This window comes from Mustela lutreola, chromosome 18 (genome assembly GCF_030435805.1).
Source record: "Mustela lutreola isolate mMusLut2 chromosome 18, mMusLut2.pri, whole genome shotgun sequence".
Taxonomy (NCBI): domain Eukaryota; kingdom Metazoa; phylum Chordata; class Mammalia; order Carnivora; family Mustelidae; genus Mustela; species Mustela lutreola.
Window position 1 is genome coordinate 7,325,928 of NC_081307.1, and position 18,461 is coordinate 7,344,388.

Here is an 18,461-nt window from a genome sequence, read left to right on the forward strand (position 1 = left end):
GTGAATGAATAAGTTATGCTAACATCCAAATAAGGGAATATTAACACTAAAAAGAAATGAGCTATCAAGCCAGGGAAGAACATGAAGGAATTTTAAATGCATATTATTAAGCTAAGGAATCAGTCTGAAGAGACTACACACTATAAGATTCCAACTGTATGGCATTCTGGAAAAAGCAAAACTATGGGAACACTTAAATGATTGATAGTTCTCAGGAATAGGAGGACTGGAGGGTTGAGTAGGCAGAGCATAGAAGATTTTTAGGGCTATGGAACCACTCTATATGATACCATTAATGATGGATACCAGCCATTATACATTTGTCTAAACACGTAGAACAAACAACACCAAGAGCACACCCTACGTAAACTAAGGACTTTGACTGATAATGGTGTTTTTGTAGGTTTATGATGATAACAAATGTACTCCACTCTGGTGGAGAACATTGATGGTGAGAGAAGCTGTGTATTGGGGTTAGGAGGTAAATAGGAAATCTGTGTACTTCTCAATTTTGCTATGAACTTAAAACTGCTAAAGAAACAGTGTATTTAAAAAGGAAGATAAAACCAATAGTTTTTCCTCACTGCACATATTCAGAGACACACAAATTATGGCATAATTATTTTCCCTTAATGAACAGGTGAATGTATTCATTGAACACCTCTGAAGAGTAGCCATCTATAAGAATATATCTGTTAAGGTCATTAACAATTTAATTCTATACAGTGTTCTCTAAAAGTACCTTTGGTTATAAATTTAGTGAGCCAATTTAACTCCACATAAGCGAGACACAACACAGACTCTCAAATAAAAGAAACACGATAAATGTTGAATAACTTAGTTAAATGATGCTGTAAAGTGTCCAAGACAGATGTGATTTGGGGAAACAAAAATTTTGTGCTTACTTACTCCATGTCCTCCGCACTTCTTTGAACAAAAGACTGCTGCATTTGCAACGTCAGTTGCATCTACACATTCATGATTTATACATATCTAAAAAAAGAAAAAATGCAAAAAACCTTTTTCCATGTTACAGGAATCCAACTGTCTTAACATTACAATCAGTAATTTTATACAGTAAGACCTACCATTCAATATAATACATTTCAATCTAAGTACTACTTTTACTGTAACCTGTAAATTTTTATATGTTGTTTTCATTTTCATTTAGTTCAAAATATTTTTCAATTTCTCTTAAAATGTCTCCTTTGGCACATGTGCTATTTAAAAATGTCTGTTTAATCTCAAAGTATTGAGGGGTTTTTCAGATAAGCCTAAGATAAAGTATGGACTAGGTGATAATAGTGTGTCAATGTAGGTTCATCAGTTGTAAAAACTACCCCACTCTGGTAGGGGATTGTTGATAATAAGGGAGACTATGCTTGTGTGGGAGCAAGGGAGTATATGGGAATTCTATACCTTCCTCTCTGTTTTGCTGTGAGTCTAAATCTTCTCTAAAAATTAGTCTTAAAAAAATAACTCAGTGTAGGGAAATAGAAGGTATAAATACAACAAGACCAACAAAAATTATAACCATATAACCACTTTTTATTATACTACCCTAAAATCTAACAAAACTATCCCTAAGAGCACAGTTTATATCTCTCAATTTTATTTTTTGTTCCATATATCAAAAGTTTATATTGAAAGAAAACCAATTCAACATAATCAAGACATTTATTAAGTTTTAATCAAATTTGAGCTATTATTAGAGTCCACTAATAAAAATAATAGAAATCTTTTTTTAAAGATTTTATTTATTTATTTGACAGACAGAGATCACAAGTAGGCAGAGAGGCAGGCAGAGAGAGAGGGGGGGAAGCAGGCTACCCGCTGAGCAGAGAGCCTGATGCGGATGTGGGGCTTGATCCCAGGACCCTGAGATCATGACCTGAGCCAAGGCAGAGGCTTAACCCACTGAGCCACCTAGGTGCCACAAAAGGAATCTTTTTAAAAATATGCTATACATATCTAATATTCTATTATGTAATGTATGAAACATCCAGATATAACCCCTTTGTGTTTAAAATGTAATAACCAGAGGATTAAACATATTCCCAACTCCAATATTTATAAGCAATATCAACTTCTATAGTTGCAGTTCTCTTATATGAGTACAATCATACTTTTTCTATGGAATTTGAGATTTGTTTTGAGATTAAAATGAAATATTTTATGTGAAAATGATTTCCTTTTAAACATTATAACACAGCACAACTCTCTTCAAAGAAATGGCCTCACAAAACCCTTTCTAAATCCAAACTACACCTTTTAATCCTTTACTGTGTGTGTAGTAGTTCTTGGCCATGGTGGTGTGTCTAACAACTCTCTTCCTAATGTGGTCTTTATTGTCTGCTTGCCTCACTTGAAACTGAGATGAAGAGTCCTGTTATATAAGGATGCTACTGACTAAAAGAAATTGCCAAGAATGTTTCATCACATGTGATTAAAAACTACTTCATATAATGTGTTCTCATGCATTATCACTGAGGATCGTCCATGTTATAAAAAGGATTCTATTCTTACTAAATCATCAACTGAATTGTATCAAATCATCTGATGACCAGGCTTCATTTTTTAGTTGTTTTGGCTCCATGGCCAAAATATATCTACTGAACTCCTTGGTATATACCTCCATTGAGGAGGCATTTATGACTCTGAGGCACGAAGAAGTCAATATTAAGAAGACTACATACTGTATTCACTTCGGCAGCACATATACTAAGAAGACGCTACCTACAGGAAACTTAATTTAAACTATAAAACCACCAGAAGAGGCTATTACCATTTACAATTTCACATATTAAATAATTTGTTCAAAATCATCTATTAAGTGGAAACATCAGAATATAGATGCACACCCATCTTAAGTCTTTAATGCCTAGAGCATATACTATACTACGTTCCTCATAAGCAAAGATTTGGTCAGGAATTAAATGATATTTTGAAGTGAATTTATGTTATGTCTATGTTTTCTCCAGATTTGGGTTAGCCTCAAAGATAATTAATTATAATAATCAATAATAATAGCCAGTCTATATTTAGCTCTCACCATCTCACCATGGTGCCAGGCATCACACTAAACACTTTACAGTTATTCCATTTTATCTTTGGGATAACCCCATTGAGTAAATGCTATTATTACCCTCACTTTACATACAGTTGTAGTACCTCAGACTTGTTATATAACTTGCAAAATGTCAAAAAAAAATAGTTTTGAAGATTTGATTCTAAGAAGCCTGACCTAATTATCTACTGGGCTACAAAGGGACATATATTACAAAGTGGGATTTCTTTTTTCTTCTCTAAGAAGAAAAATGAATTTCCATGCTATGGAATACTTAATATATTCCCAAGACCTCTCCCCTCCACACTCCATCCCAAAATACTTGGAGTATCATCCTTGGTCATAATACTGAAGTTCTGAAAAAGATCAAACATTCCCATTACCCTCTTAATATCTGGAGACAAAATGAAACAAAACTTCTTCTTATCTAAATACTTTAAGTTACATAGTACTAGAAATGAAGTTTGATACTTAAATGACAATATTTATTGAAGAAATGAACAAAACTAGAGTTTAAAAAAACAGCTTTTAAATAATTTACCCTTCCTATATCACAAAAAGAGCCGCTGAAGATTCTCATTGAATCTTGTTTTGATTGAGCTGACAGGTAGTCTAGGGTTACACATAACTTATTTTCAACAAAAGCATAAATCACAGCACCACTTTCTTTGAAAAAAGGAATTCGAGTAGGGTAAGTACAAACCAATCTTCCACATTGAAGATTCCTGTAAACATAATAAAATTATATGATTATTACACATTAGACATTTATTAAGAATGCTTCAGATTTGCTTCCTTTGACCAAAAAAAAGGACGATTCTCTATTTATATCAAATGTTACTAGAGAAAATGTAATATTTTAACACTGACATTTAAAGTAAATATTTTTATAAGTTTGTAAGCATATCTTTCAATGGCATTAGTGGTCTTTTATTCCCTATGCAGATGTATATACTTATTTTCAAATAATCAATTCACTCATACATCATATCCCTCTTTAGAGGGATTGAGAGATAAATAAGTTGTGACCCCTACCCTCAAGGACCTTAGAGTTTTGATACTAAATGTATTATAAATCCCATTAAAGGTGCTATGAATAAAATAAAATGAAATAATTCTTACCAAGATTTAAGATGAGGACATATTCTAACTTAGGAATTAGGGAAAACTTCATGGAAAAAATACCATCTGAGTCAAAGCTTAATAATTAGTAGAATTTCAATAGGCAGAGAATAAGGTATTACTAGACAAAGTAACAGCATAACAAACCAAGGAAACAACTACATGGCATGTCTACCAGTGTACAAATGCTGTAAGTACAAAGGCCATGTATGCTTTGCTAACAAATATCTAGTCCAGCGACTAGCATATAGATTTTTAATAAATGTTTGTTAAAATAAATTCATAACCAAAATATCAAAGAGCTTGGTCTTCAGATGTAGAAGAAATTTAATTTCATTTTATAGACACCAAGCAGTCTTCAGCTTGAGCATGCAATGAAGTGAACAGAGATAATATTTTTATTGGGAAAAATTAGAAGATTCAAATAGGAAGGTCATAATGGATATTATTATGTTCAATCTTGGATTGAATTTAGAAGCCTAATGATCACCCACATACAAATGTATAAAAATTAGACATAAATTTAAGCCTGTAGCATAAGAAAGATGTCAGGGGTACAGAATCTGATTTAAGATTCACTCCCATACTTATGTGTGATAATTGAAACCACTGGAATGAATGACATATATAGAAAAAACTGAAAATAGAATCTTATAGGAACATAAGAAAAGTATCTTTAGTATTTGCATTGCATACCTCAATTCACAGAATTTATATTCACCTCTTTTTCTACCACAGTTCCCAAACCTATCAGCTTGAGAGTGTATTTCTTCATAGCAGGCAAATGGTGCATTTTCTGAACCTGCCAACATTAGAAATATATTTGGGTTAAAACTCCCTTTTTTTTTTATCTTAGTCCATTCCCTCATATATTATATGTTTGCTTTGCCTTCTGTACCCAGAAACTTCTCAGAAGTTTTCCTAGTGAGATTATAAGGAAAGAGAATTAAAGTGATAAGGTTATAACTCCTTTTGTTTCATTTTCATTCATTTCCATCACAAAAGATATCATGAAGTGTAAGGACAATTATAGAAGCATAAGCCATGAGAGTGGTCTCTGAAGCAAGGCTATAGAGAGTTAATACAAGAAAACTATACTTGCTTTCCTATGCTATGAATAGGAGTTCATAAAAAGCCAGGTCTATAATAAATTCTCACTAAATAAACCTAACTGTATCTTCAGGAAGTCTAAAATGAAGGGAACAAAACTGCCAAACTATTAACAATTTTTTACTTCATTACTATATTTAGTTTTCATCACTGTGTAAAAACTTATCAAAATCTTGGGAACTTAAAACAATATCTATTTATAATATCACACAAGTGGGTTCTCTTTTTGCTCAAGAGCATCGTAAGGCTAAATAAAATTATTGACTGAGGCTGCAGTCTCATCAGAGGCTGAAGTCCTCTTCTGAGTTCATTGGTTGTTAGTATAATTCAAGTTTTTTAAATAACCTTACCTTCCTTTTCTTACTATCTGCCAGAGATTGCTCTTGGCTTCTAGGAACTCCCCTCACATCCTAATCACATTGCTCTCTCACACATGGCAGTTTATTTCTTCCAAGCCAGCGAAAGAATCTCTTTGACATCTCCCATCCTTTAAAGGGCTCACATGATTAGGTCATGCACACTCAGAATGATCTCCCTTTTGATTAACTCAAAGCTAGTTATGGGCCTTAATTTCATCTTGAAAATTCCTTTATCTTTACTATATACTATAATCACAGGAATGATATTCCATCACATATTCACTGGTTCTGCCCCAACTCAAAGGGAGGGGATTATCCAAGGCCTATACACTAGGAGAATCCCGAATTTGCATGGGACTACAAAAGACCTCAAATAGCCAAATCAGCCTTGAAAAAGAAAAGCAAAGCAGGAGACATCACAATTCTGGACTTCCAGTCATATTACAAAGTTGTAGTGATCAAAATAGTATGGTACTGGCAAAAAAGCAGATACATAGATCAATGGAACAGAATAGAACACCCAGAAATGAACCCCCATCTATATGGTCAATTAATTTTTGACAAACCAAGAAAGAATATCCATAGGAAAAAGACAGTCTCTTTAATAAATGATGCTAGAAAAACTGGATAGTAACATGGAAAGAATTAAACTAGACCACTTTCTTACACCCTACACAAAAATAAATTCAAAACAGATGAAAGATCTAAAGGTGAGACATGAACCATGAAAATTCTAGGGGGGATAATACAGTCAGTAACCTCTTTGACATCAACTGTAGCAATTTCATTCTAGATATAGCCCCTCAAGGAAGGAAACAAAGGCAAAAATAAACTATTGTGGCTGTATCAAAATAAAAAGCTTCTGTACAGTGAAGGAAATAATCAATAAAACTAAAAGGCAATCTATGGAATGGGAGAAGATATTTGCAAATGGCATATGTGATAAAAGGGTAGTATCCAAAACAGATAAAGAACTTAACACACTCAACACCCAAAATAATCCAATTAAAATGGGCAGAAGACACGAAGAGCCATTTTTCCAAAGACATACAGACGGTCAATGGACAAATGAAAAGATGCCCAATATCACTCATCATCAGCAAAATACAAATCAAAACTAAAATAGAGTATCACCTCTCACCTGTAAGAATAGCTACAATTAATAACACAGAAAATAACAAATGTTGACAAGAATGCAGAGAAAGGGGAACCCTCTTGCTCTTTTGGTGGTAATGTAAATTGGTACAGCCATTCTGGAAAACAGCATGGCGGTTCCTTAAAAGGTTAAAATAGAACAATTCTAAGATCCAGCAATTACACTACTAGGTATCTACCCAAAAGCTACAAAAATACTGATTCAAAGGGACACATGCACCCTGATGTTTATAATAGCTAAATTATGGAAAGAGCTCAAATGTCCACTGACTGATGAATGGATAAGGAAAATTAGGTATACATAAACAATGGAATATTTCTCAGCCACAAAAAAAGAATGAGATCTTGGGACACCTCTGTGGCTCAATAGTTCAGTATCTATCTTCAGCTCAAGTTCTGGGATTAAGCTCCATAACAGGCTCCCTACTCTGCAGGGAGCCTGCTTCTCCCTCCCCAACTCCCCCTGCTTGTGTTTCCTCTGTCTCTCTGTCAAATAAAATCTTAAAAAAAAAAAGGATTTGAGTTCTGAAGTACAGTTTCTACTAAATGAATAAATTGCTTTTGCACCATCATAAATCTGAAAAATTGTTAAGTTAAGCTGGGGACTGTCTGTAGTCTGTGATTAAATACAATTCTTATATCGTCTCTCCAAATGGTACTGAATTATCCAATTTCTGATTTTTCTTGAACAATATCTTGGTGTTTAACAAGTCCTGAATTGGAATTCCTAACCTGATATCTCTATTTACAAGTGAACTGATTAAACATTGTGAATACTTAGAAATAACATCACTTTTCCTAATGGTATCTACATAGTCAACTTTGAAGGACCAATGTTTTAAAATGGTGAAACGAGAATTAGGAAATGATAAAGAAAGAAAAAGAATGTGGTGGGGGGGGTGTAATTAATGAAAGCAGAAACAAGAGAAACCCAAACCCCTTGATCATAAAAGAAAACAGAGAAGGATTAGATGGGAATTCAGAGTGGCTAAATAAACATCATCTTAATTCTCCTAACAATCCATTGAAGTAGATATTGTTTATTTTTATAAATGAGGTAGCTGCGATTATTAGCAAGTTTAATTTTAGAGAAGGTAACTGTGCTAGGCAAAATTCTTTTTTAAAGTTTTTATTTAAATTTCATTTAGTTAACATAGAGTGTAATATTAGCTTCAGGTGTACAATATAGTGATTTAAAACTTCCTTACAACACCTAGTGCTCATCACAAGTGGACTCCTTAATTCCCAACACCTATTTAACTCATATTTCCACCCACCTCCCTTCTGGTAACCATCAGTTGGTCCTCTATAGGTAAGGATCCATTTTTTGGTTTGCTTCTTTCTCTTTTTCCCCCTTTGCTCATTAATCTTTTCCTGGGCTAAGTGGTAGGATACTCACTTGTGATGCTGGGCAGCAGCAGCAAGTCACAATTCCCAGTCACCCACACAACAGTAAGTGTAAACAACCAATACAATTATAACCTTTCTGTACACATATAAGAATTCTATTTTTATAGTATTCAAAAATTATATGAGATATTCAACACTTTATTACAAAATGGGCTTTGTGTTAGGTGACTTTTCCCTATTATAGGCTAATGAAATGTTCTTTCTGAGGACCTCCAAGAGAAGGCAGGCTAAACTATGATGTTGAGTAGGTTAAGTGTATTAAATCCTTGATTTATCAAGATATAACCCCATCATAATTTGAGAAAGATCTGTAGTCAGATGAATTCTGTTGAAAGTGGGTGTTCTTTGTCGAGCCTATTTTTTTATTAGTCCATCTATTGCATCTAAAGTTATCAATGAACTTTATTATTAATTTCTCTCTTAAATACCCTCTTTCATTAGTGTTAGGAATTTTCTCTAAGATCAGTGTGGTTTTCTAGGGTGAGATGGAAACACCAACAGGGCAACACTTTGCAAATGTGAAGTCGTATGTCAAAATGTTCCCTTGTATTCAGTATACTGACCAAATCTACTAAGAGAATCTGTCCTTCCATAGTCCAAATAGTGTATTTAGGTTCCCTGTATTCTAGTACCAAACGCCATGAAGTACAATTAGTGAATTCACTGGCATAGATACTTGTGCATGGCTGGTACTAGGGCAGTAAATGTGAATTTGGGATAATTATTGCAAATAATTTAGGCAATCCTCATAAATACCATTGGGCATTAGGAAGTTTGAGGTCATACTACTTGACAACTGTTAGAGACTACTAGCTTATGTTTCCAGTTGGATGGCTACCCATCTCAACTAGAATAAACAGAGCCACTGAAATGTTAGCTAAAATTTTAGCTTTCATAATCTGATATCTGACTCAACTTCATCTTGTGACTAACAGGCATCCACAGTTTAAATATCCTAAAACCAAACTCTGATTTACTCCTAGATTTCCTCACTTCAGTTTTTAGGACCATTAGTCAACCAGATGTTCAGGGCAAAGCAGAAATCATCCTTGATTTTCTTTCTTCTCCTCACTACCTGCTTCTACCACCAAATCTAAGTCTTAGTTGACACTATTTCCTAAATACACCAGAGTATGATCACGTCTCACCTACTCAATGGCCCCAAGTATAGCCTGAGTGATCATGATTTTCTCTTCTAATATTCTATAAAAGCCTCCTAACTGACTCACTACCTCCCTTCTCCACTGTAGTACATTCTGCATACCACAAATCAGAGTCATATTTTTAACAAATAAAAAATAAAAATCATGTATCGGTCTCTGATTTAAGTATCTCAAATGGCTTCCTATTCAAACCAAGGATAAAATCCAGTTTTCTTACATAATCTTTACTGAGCTTGGTTCATCACAGTTCAGCAACACTGTCCTCCTTTTTGTGTTTACTGCCTGAACCCTTCACTGGACTATAACTTCCATAACAATAGAAATCTTTTTTTTTTTTTTTTTGTCTTGTCCATCATTGGGTTTCTAATGCTAGAAGAGTAGTGCCATGCCCAATTAAGGTATTAGATAAATATTTATTGAGTGAATGAAAAAATCAACACCTTGGGTAACTATACCCCATAATCTTTCTTCCTTATGAGTTTGACATCCAAAACCAAGACCTCCAACATGAATTATACCTATCCTATTTGAGGCAAAAGAGATTTTTAGAGATTGGTATTTGAAACAAACTTCTTAGTGATATCTTCTAAATTATGTTTCCAATGTCAAACACACTAATTTCATTATATTTTGTTTTGTAGTCCCAAAAATATTTTTATTGAAAGAAGCAATATAAATCCTACATTTTTCAAAGAATTTGCAGATAGAACTAATTAAATTTTCCACAAATGGATGAGAGGGGAGAGTAGAAATCTTTTCCTCATGGCTTCCAAAACAGTCTTAAAAGGCATGTAAGATAAGTAAGCATAAACTTACTGAATCTGAAGCCCCTTGACCTATAATGTTTTTCTACCTCCAATAAACTATAGATCACTACTGTACACCAGCTGAAATGATGGAGAAATATCATTTCTAGTAAATACAAAAAATTCACTTAAAAAAATGAGACCAAGAACAGAAGAGTAATGAACATAACTTACTACACTATCACTGGAAGAAGAAATATAGGTAATTTATCTTTCTCCTGTTTTCATTTACATTTACCCTCCAGCTTCCTGCTATTCCATTAGGCCCATCTTTCTCCATATGCTCAGAAGCATAGCTCCCCAAAACTCTAGAGCTTTATATTTGATAGTCTGGTGTCCTTAGAGTGAACTTTCTCTTGGCTCAACTGTCTAGAAGTTCCAGAAAAGAGATTTAGAACTTCCTCAACTCCCTTAACATGAGTCAGATGCTCACCTTAACACGGACTGACTGTATCAAGATTGGAAAGTATTGCAATTGGGCCAGGCCTGATTAGGTACCCACTGTAGTATAATCAAATATGAATAAAGGTATTAATAAGACCATATTGTACTAATAGGATATTTCCCACAGTAACCATGTGGATATTGGATGGTTCCTGGAAAGTGGTACTAAGAAAATCCTAATGGAGATCTCTACAGAAAAAGATGATTCTAGAAGTTTACTGAGGAATCTTGCTTCTTATCATCAATAGAACAGTTCATGACATTTTGATCCATACTGATCTCTGTCTTCTCTATATAAACTTTGGCACTCCAGACAAACATCACTAATAGGAAGAGTATCCTGCTACCATAACTTCTAATGACTAATGCTGAGCTAAAGAGAAAGGAAACATAACACAGAAACTGGCAATTGCCCCCAATATCCACTCCTTTTTTTTTTTTTTTTTTTTGTTTAGTAATAGAAGTTTTTTATTATTAGCAGGGCAACAAACACCAAGCTAAAAAAAGGATTTCTCAGACTCTCTTGCAACCAGATGTGGTTATGTGATGAGGTTCTAGCCCTTGGAAAATCAGCAGACATTATATACCCAAAACATCAAGTTAATGGCAGTAAATAAAAGGTAGTTACAGTTTCATTTCCTCTTTTCTTGATTCCATAGGCTGGTATAAAGATTTTGTACAGGAAACTACTTTCTACCAGAGACACAAGGTATGGCTGAGCAAGAAGAAAGACGACAGATTCTTGGAAAATGCCATAGAGCCACGTTGTTGAGATGCCTTTAACAACATACCTACCTCTGGAATATTATATGAGAAAGAAAAAAAACTTTTGAACCACTGTACTTGTGTAATAACAAGTTATTCTTTAACCAATAAAGGGAATTGCCACTGTGGTAAACCAAAACACTTTAGGAATGAGCGTCCCATACAAAATACACTATACCAGACGCCACAGTTTTGTTTTGTTTAGGTTTTTATTTTTTCATTTATTTATTTTCAGCATAACAGTATCATTATTTTTTCACCACACCCAGTGCTCCATGAAATCCATGCCCTCTATAATACCCACCACCTGATACCCCAACCTCCCACGCCCCCGCCACTTCAAACCCCTCAGATTGTTTTTCAGAGTCCATAGTCTCTCATGATTCACCTCCCCTTCCAATTTACCCCAACTCCCTTCTAACTCCCCATGTCCTCCATGATATTTGTTATGCTCCACAAATAAGTGAAACCATATGATAATTGACTCTCTCTGCTTGACTTATTTCGCTCAGCATAATCCCTTCCAGTCCTGTTTATTAGTAACAGGAAGATCAGATTGATCCATAGACGGTTCCAAACTGAGCCAGTATTTGAGGACCAGTGGGAGCTCAGGTAGCCAGCTAAACCTATGTAAATATATTTAAGAAATTGGGGAGTTTGCAATACTGAGTTAAGTGAGCTCAGCTATTAACATGAGCAATCTTACAGATACTTTATAAGCTAATCTATTACATTCATGAGATCACACATACTCAGTTGAATGACCACTTTGAATACTTGTTTTCCATCATATAAGTCCTGACACTTCTTATTGATCTTATTCTCACCTTTATAAATTCTACCATAGCACCATTTCTGTTTCTAAGACAACTTCATTTTATCTAAGACAAATGCACAAGTACTATCACAAGTACTATCAGTAGCAGTCAATAGCACAAGTACTATCAAAACAGTCCCTGTCTTCCTTCTGTGAGTCATACCAACCAGTGTACCACTTACAAAGTTTTCCTGGGGCATCATCTGAACTCAAAATGTTTGACAGGTTTTGAGTCTAGGAGTTTGGGGTCAAACATTAGTTAAATGAATTAACTCCCTCTTAATACTAACATTTAGAAAGTAATTTATGATAAAGTATTTCTGAGGCCTTGATTTCTCTTATTAAGATTATCTTACACATTTTATCAAGAAATGAACTAAGGGGGCACTTGGTGGCTCAGTGTGTTAAAGCCTCTGCCTTCAGCTCAGGTCATGATCCCAAAGTCCTGAGATCGGGCCCCCGCATCGGGCTCTCTGCTCAGCAGGGGAGCCGGCTTCCTCCTCTCTCTCTGCCTGCTTCTCTGCCTACTTGTGATCTCTGTCTGTCAAATAAATAAATAAAAACTTAAAAAAAAAAAGAAAGAAAGAAAGAAATGAACTAAGAAGATTTAGTAAGCTAAGGACATATATTTACCTCTCTTCCATTTAAAAAAAATTCTACTGAGGAAGAATGAGGTCGGCCAGATGGCTGGCAAAGTAAGAATGCCAGCCTTCATCCCTTCACAAAAAAAAAAAAAAAAAAAAAGAATGGCTATCTACAAATGAAAATAGCCCTGGAAGAGCTCAAGAGTACCATTTAAGAACTTACAGCAATATGGGGAACAAAAAAATAAAAGGAGAATAACTGAACAGAAAGAATTATTGGGGAGATCAAATTAATGGAGACACCTGGAAACAACTAGAACAAAGATGCATGGGAGCTATCAGTAACATGTAACAGATGCCACTATAGTACCCAGTGGCCTGTGCTTCAGAAGACACTGGCAGATTTTACCACTGGGGACCTCAACAATCCCCATGACAGCCATAGACATCCCACACCTTTCACAGTAGAGAAGTCCAGTGTTTACCTGGAGCTCCAGAAAGACACTGGTAGTTTTTACCACTGAGGTAATCAACAGTCATCACCACTGCTGACCCTCCAGATAAGGAGACCTTGCTATGCCTCACTCAGAAAAAGCTAATGTTCTGCTGTCCCAGAATCAGGGCTGCCACACATCTTTCCAAACATTTGGAAATGTGTTTCCAGACCCCAGAACTATAGCTACTCCACATGCACCCACATTTTAGACACAAGAGCGACTGTCCCTGTGTGCTACTCAAATAGACCCTGGGTCCACTGTTGCTCAGTGAGCACATGCTTTCCAGTCTCTGCTACCATGAATCCTCCAAGAACACCTGTACCTGAAGCAACAGAGCCACTGACAGTCTGGCTAGCCAGGGGCCCAGACCTTGACATGCTTTCACTCTGTAAGGTGCTCAGCCCTATCACTATTACAGAGGCACTGTGCATCAGACACCATTGCCACTGCCACCATCACCACCACCATCACCTCACTGAAGAACCCAACAACCTTGCCACGGCTCTGGCCATCTAAGGACTCCTGCAATTTTTGCTGACACTGACCTCAGCTGAAGAAGTTGCATAGAGACTGTGCCACAGGGCCTGCCCTGGAGCTGTAATCTCTACCTTCCACTGAAGAATGCCCCACAACACACTCACCCACAAGTAAAGGTATTTCCCTATCAAAACTAGTCCATAAAGTCTGGAAGACAATACTACTCTATCAAATATGCAGAAAATGCAAAGACACAAGAAACCCAAAATATCCAGGAATTTGTTGACATTTGCACCATTAAAATATCCTATAGTTTTTCAACTGCTTTTTCTGCATCTAATGAGTCATATGATTTCTACCCATTGTTTCTTTAAATAACCTTTCTGTCTCCTCTTTTCCTTATGGCCCTTGTTGCTTTGGGTGGTATGCCATGGATCACACAGATTTTCTTTATTCTTTTTTACTTTTTTCTTTGTTTTTCTTTCATTGGATAATTTCAGATTATCCAATTATTCTACTCACATATTTTTTTTCTTCTGTTTGATCAGCTCTGCTGTTGATGCTATCCATTGTATTTCCCATTTCACTCACTGTATTCTCCAGCTCTGGAATTTCATTTGATTCCCTTCAATGATTTCTGTTAAACTTCTCATTTTGAGGGTGCCTGGGTGGCTCAGTTGGTTGAGCATCTGACTCTCAATTTCAGCTTGGGTCATAATCTCAGAGTCATAGGGTTGAGCCCTACATCAGGCTCTGTGCTCAGCAGGCACTCTGCATGAGACTCCCTCTCTATTCCCCTTGCCCCTCCCTCTGCTCGCACTCTCTCTCTCTCAAATAAATAAAATCTTCAAAATACTTCTCATTTTGTTCAGTGTTATTTCATTTGTCTTTCTGTGTTTTCTTGTAGCTCACTGAACTTCCTTAAAACAATTACTCTGAATTAAGTTCAATGAGCAAGATAAACTGTTTTTATGAAATACCTTCCATCAGCTCTCCTAGGGATTCTGAGGCTTTTTCAGACATGCTCCATCTTCTTGCTCCCTTTTGTAGCAGAATTATTAAGCACATAGGACTTCTCTCAATCCTGTAACACACCAGGCTGAGTGCTGACAGACTGCTTTTGCTTTTACATGTCTGGCACTAAAGCTCTCCAAATGCATCCAGTTTTTGTTGTTGTTGTTGTTGCTTTCCAGAGATGGGTTAGAACTTCTCTTCTGGAAAACTGGACTTCCACAAAGTCTCTCTCATCAGGGTGATTGTCTAAGATAGTATTTTCCAAACACTGCTAGACTGTGGCCCTGAGGCATCAAACAAGTTCACAAGCCACTGCAGGGTCCACGGCCACGTCCATAGCTGGTTCCTATATGCTTATTATCCAATGCACAGGTGGGGGAGGCTCCTTCCAAGTCTCTTAGCATATGGTGGTAGGTCCCATAGCTTCCACAAACGCTCTCCAACAAAGGTTCACAGATGAATGCCAATTGTTGTTAAGCGGGGAAACAGTGAAGGACATTTTATCAAATACTTAGTGAAAAAATAATGTTCTCAGAAAATAGAATGGAACGGGCCACCTTGGTGGCTCAATTGATTAAGTGTCGAACTGCTGATTTCAGCTCAGGTTGTGATCTCAGGGTCCTGCAGCGGAGCCCTGCATGGGCTCCATGCTCAGCGGAGAATCTACTTGTCCCTCTCCCTCCCACTTTGCAACTCCCCACTGCTTGTGCACTCTCTCCTTCTCTCAAATAAATAAGTAAATAAAATCTTTAAAAACAAAAAGCAAAAAAAGAAAATAGAAGGGAATTTTGTTACTCATTTTATGAGTCTAATAACATAATTCTCATACTGAAATCTGACAAAAACATCTACAAAAAAGATTATAATATACCTCATCAACACAGACAAAAATCCTCAGAAAAATATTAATAAATCAAATCCAAGAATATAAAAAACAATAATACCTAATAAATAATGGGTTTTATTCTAGAAATGCAGGGGTTTTCTTTATCCCCTGTAAAATCAATGAATATAATCTGCCATATTAACAGACTATTAGAAAAATATACTCATCTCAATAATTATGGGGGAAATGTTTGAAAATACTGAACACCCATTTATGGAAAATCTGAAAGAGAAGGGAATTACCTCAACCTTATCAAGCACATTCAGGAAAAACCTATGGCTAACATCATACAAAGTAACATTATACTTATTAACTAAGTATAATACTTAATGCTTTCCACCCAAAATCACTAAAACACATGGATGTTTTACTATTCTTTACCACTTTATTCAACATTAACCCTGTACAGTAGAATGAGGAAAGAAAAAGAAGTATATGGCATACAGGTTGAAAAATTAAAAATAAGACATTCTTTATTCTAAAGATATAAATGTGTGTGTGTGTGTGTGTGTGTGTGTGTGTGTGTGTGTGTGGTAAAATGCAAGGTCAACAAAAACCACTAGAAGAACTAGTAATCTAAGTACTGCAGACCGTTAACAAATTCCAATGATCTCTGTGAAAGGCAAATTTTTAGTTTAAAAAAAAGTAACAACCACTTTGCTTCTAGCAGTAAATTTCATATCACCATTGTTCATCTTTATCAGCATTTGTATAGGACAGAATAACTCTGAAATCCCTGAATACTTGCTTGTTTCAGGCACATATACACAATGTGTTGCAAAATTTGTTTTTACAATGATTCATTTTGAGCAAGTGCTCTGAATTCTTATTATATAATATTTTTGTCATTTAACAGTTCTGTACCTACAATTCTGTACAGTTCCATGTTCTCTGGTGACTAGTTGGAATAAGACTTCTCAATAACTATTCAGAGTCATTTTGTTTATTTCACTACATCAGATCACAGATAAAAGATTAAGATACAAAAATCAATTGTATTTCTACTTAGTAGCAACAAACAACTGGAAAACCAAGTTTCATGAAAGCAATACTATTTTACAACAGCACCAAAACCCAAAACATAGTTAGGAATAATATAAAGATTTTTTTAAAAAGTTCACTATAAACTAAAAAACATTTTTTAAGAACATATTCATGGTCTGCAAGACACTATATTGTTGTCAATAATCTAGAATTCATCTATAAATTCAATACAACCTTAATTAAAATCCTAAATGGCATTTCCTTTTTAGAAATTGGCAAGCCAATATTAAAGTTTAAATGAAGATGAAAAGGATTCAGAAAATCCAAAGCAATATTGAAAATAATAAACAAAGTTGAATTTACATTACCTGATTTTAAATCTTACCATAAGTTATGGTAATCAATAACATAAGGATAGATAGACCAATGAAGCAGAAGAAAATCCAGAAATGGAACTCTCCTACATTCTCAATTGATTTTTTTTTAACAAAGATTTCAAATCAAATGAATGAAAAAGTCTTTATTTAAAATGATGATAGAACAATTGCACATATTTTTTTAAATAACTATAAAAGAAAAATATTTCTTTTTTTAGGAAAGATGGTGGACGAGTAGGGGACCCCATTTCAACCAATTCCCTGAATTTAGTTGGATATCTACCAAACCATTCTGAACCACGAAATCAGTCTGGATCTAAGAATATATATCTGGATCTCTACAAGCAGATAAGCACTGCTTTTTGCAAGGATTGGAAGTGCACAGTCATGAATCTGCCAGGAGTTATCAGAAGATAAACACTGTGTGAGGATCCCAGGGTCCTGAGGTCAAGACCTGAGCTGAAATTAGATGCTTAACAGACTGAGTCATCCAGGTGCTTTATGTTGTTCTTTTTCTAGTTCTGATAAGTGTAAGATTAAATTGCTTGAGATTTTTCTTGCTTCTTCTCTTAGAACTGCTTTTGCTGGATCCCAAAGGTTTTGGACTGTTGTGTTTCATTTTCTTTTTTTTCCATGTATTTTTTTATTTTATTTTTTATTAAGTTTTTTTTTAAATTTTCATTCCAGCATAGTAAACTTAGTGTTATATTAGTTTCAGATGTACAATTTACTGATTCAACAATTCTACACATAATTACTCAGTGTTCATCATGATAAGTGTATTCTTAATCCCCTTCACCTATTTCACCCATCCGCCACCTATCTCCCCTCTGATATGCTTTATTTTAAATAAGAGCCCCAGGGAGGGAGACAAATCATAAGGGACTCTTAATCTCAGGAAACAAACTGAGGGTGGCTAGAGGGGGGTGGGAGGGATGGGGTGGCTGGGTAATGGGACTCTAAGGAGGGTATGTGCAATGGTGAGTGCTGTGAATGGTATAAGATTGATGAATCTCAGACCTGTACCCCTGAAAAAATAATATATTATATGTTAATTTTTAAAAAACCTTCAGTTATTTTTTTTCTACAAGAACATTTTTTGCTTGAAGCATACTTCAGAATACGTGAAGTATATATATATAAAGCATTCATCCAAAAAAAAAAAAAAAAACAGAATACAGATTTTCTTCAAGTACGTACAGAAGAATCCCCTGGTCATGTCATCATGTAAAAAGAGACATAACAATGGGCACCCAGATGGCTCAGTCAGTTAAGCCTCTGCCTTCGGCTCAGGTCATGATCCCAGAGTTCTGAGATCAAGTCCCACACCTGGCTCCCTGCTTTGCAGGAAGTTTGCTTCTCCCTCTCCCCTCACCCTGTTTGTGCTCTCTCTCATTTGTTCTCTCTCTCTCAAATGAATAAAT

At 35.3% G+C, this 18,461-nt stretch overlaps 1 protein-coding gene across 2 annotated transcripts in view; it reads right to left on the reverse strand.

The window, feature by feature from the left end:
• The window catches only part of ADAM32 (ADAM metallopeptidase domain 32), a 183,945-nt gene that overhangs the window by 42,574 nt on the left and 122,910 nt on the right, over window positions 1-18,461 (reverse strand). For both annotated transcript variants that reach the window (XM_059156119.1, XM_059156118.1), the window contains 3 exons: window positions 4,886-4,991; window positions 3,609-3,792; window positions 910-993 (listed from right to left, as the gene is read on the reverse strand). In XM_059156119.1, coding sequence (XP_059012102.1) covers window positions 910-993; window positions 3,609-3,792; window positions 4,886-4,991 — 374 coding nt within the window. The remainder of the gene's footprint in view (window positions 1-909; window positions 994-3,608; window positions 3,793-4,885; window positions 4,992-18,461) is intronic.